The sequence below is a fragment of the Penaeus monodon genome, chromosome 31 (genome assembly GCF_015228065.2).
Source record: "Penaeus monodon isolate SGIC_2016 chromosome 31, NSTDA_Pmon_1, whole genome shotgun sequence".
NCBI lineage: Eukaryota > Metazoa > Arthropoda > Malacostraca > Decapoda > Penaeidae > Penaeus > Penaeus monodon.
This window is the reverse complement of record NC_051416.1, coordinates 18,081,056-18,081,788: the sequence shown is the minus strand read 5'-3', so window position 1 is coordinate 18,081,788 and position 733 is coordinate 18,081,056. Positions and strand designations below refer to the sequence as shown.

At 50.2% G+C, this 733-nt stretch overlaps 1 protein-coding gene across 1 annotated transcript in view; it reads right to left on the bottom strand.

Annotated features, from left to right (window-relative positions):
- LOC119593055 (rho guanine nucleotide exchange factor 5-like) overlaps nucleotides 1–733 on the bottom strand; it is a gene marked incomplete at its 3' end in the record, with an annotated part of 83,593 nt that overhangs the window by 58,858 nt on the left and 24,002 nt on the right. The window contains 1 exon segment of the mRNA XM_037941957.1: nucleotides 641–733. Coding sequence (XP_037797885.1) covers nucleotides 641–733 — 93 coding nt within the window.

The following is a 733-nucleotide window of genomic DNA, read 5'->3' as shown; positions in this document are numbered from 1 at the left end:
ATTAGTGAGCAAAGCAAATGAATGCTATATATGTCAAATCTAAGCAGCGCCAACGGCACCTCAAGAACTTTGGTTGTTAATCCTGAATGAAGGAGGGAGCGACAGAAGGATGATTATAATGACAATTGTAGAAAACAAGAATCAGTATCAACATCAAACGATGCTCCTAAATCATCCGTCAAAAGCAGACATGCAAGCAGAAGTCGATGATACAATGCGATGCCCAAAACCTTTCTGAAATTCGCCCGCCACCTTCATACCCAAGCCTACCCACATAAGCTGGGTTGTTCCATTCTATGTAGCTGACACTACTATGATTCGTAACTGTTATGCAGAAACGATTGAGCAGTTTCCATGATTGAGCAGCCCTTTGGAACCACCAGCCTGCTATTTACAAAGAGCTATCATACGGTGTCCTTTGAGCGGCTTCCATACCAAGCGGCTGGATGGCCAGTCAATTCAGATGGAACGTCTCCCTATAGTTACCTAAGAATTGCAGCAATAACACAACACCGCAGGGCGTGGCCGATTCGCACAGCTGCTCGCGCACCCCAAGTGCAGCGGTCAGTGAGGTTACGCAAACACTACAGGCACCAGGCTAGCCGCGCCCGCGGAAGAGCGAGGCCCTTCGGATACTCACGCGCTGTCGGTGGAGCAGACGTTGGTGCTGGAGGAGTCCGGCGAGCCGTACTCGTCGAGGTTCTCGGAGCCATTGTTGGCGAGCTCCAAGCCC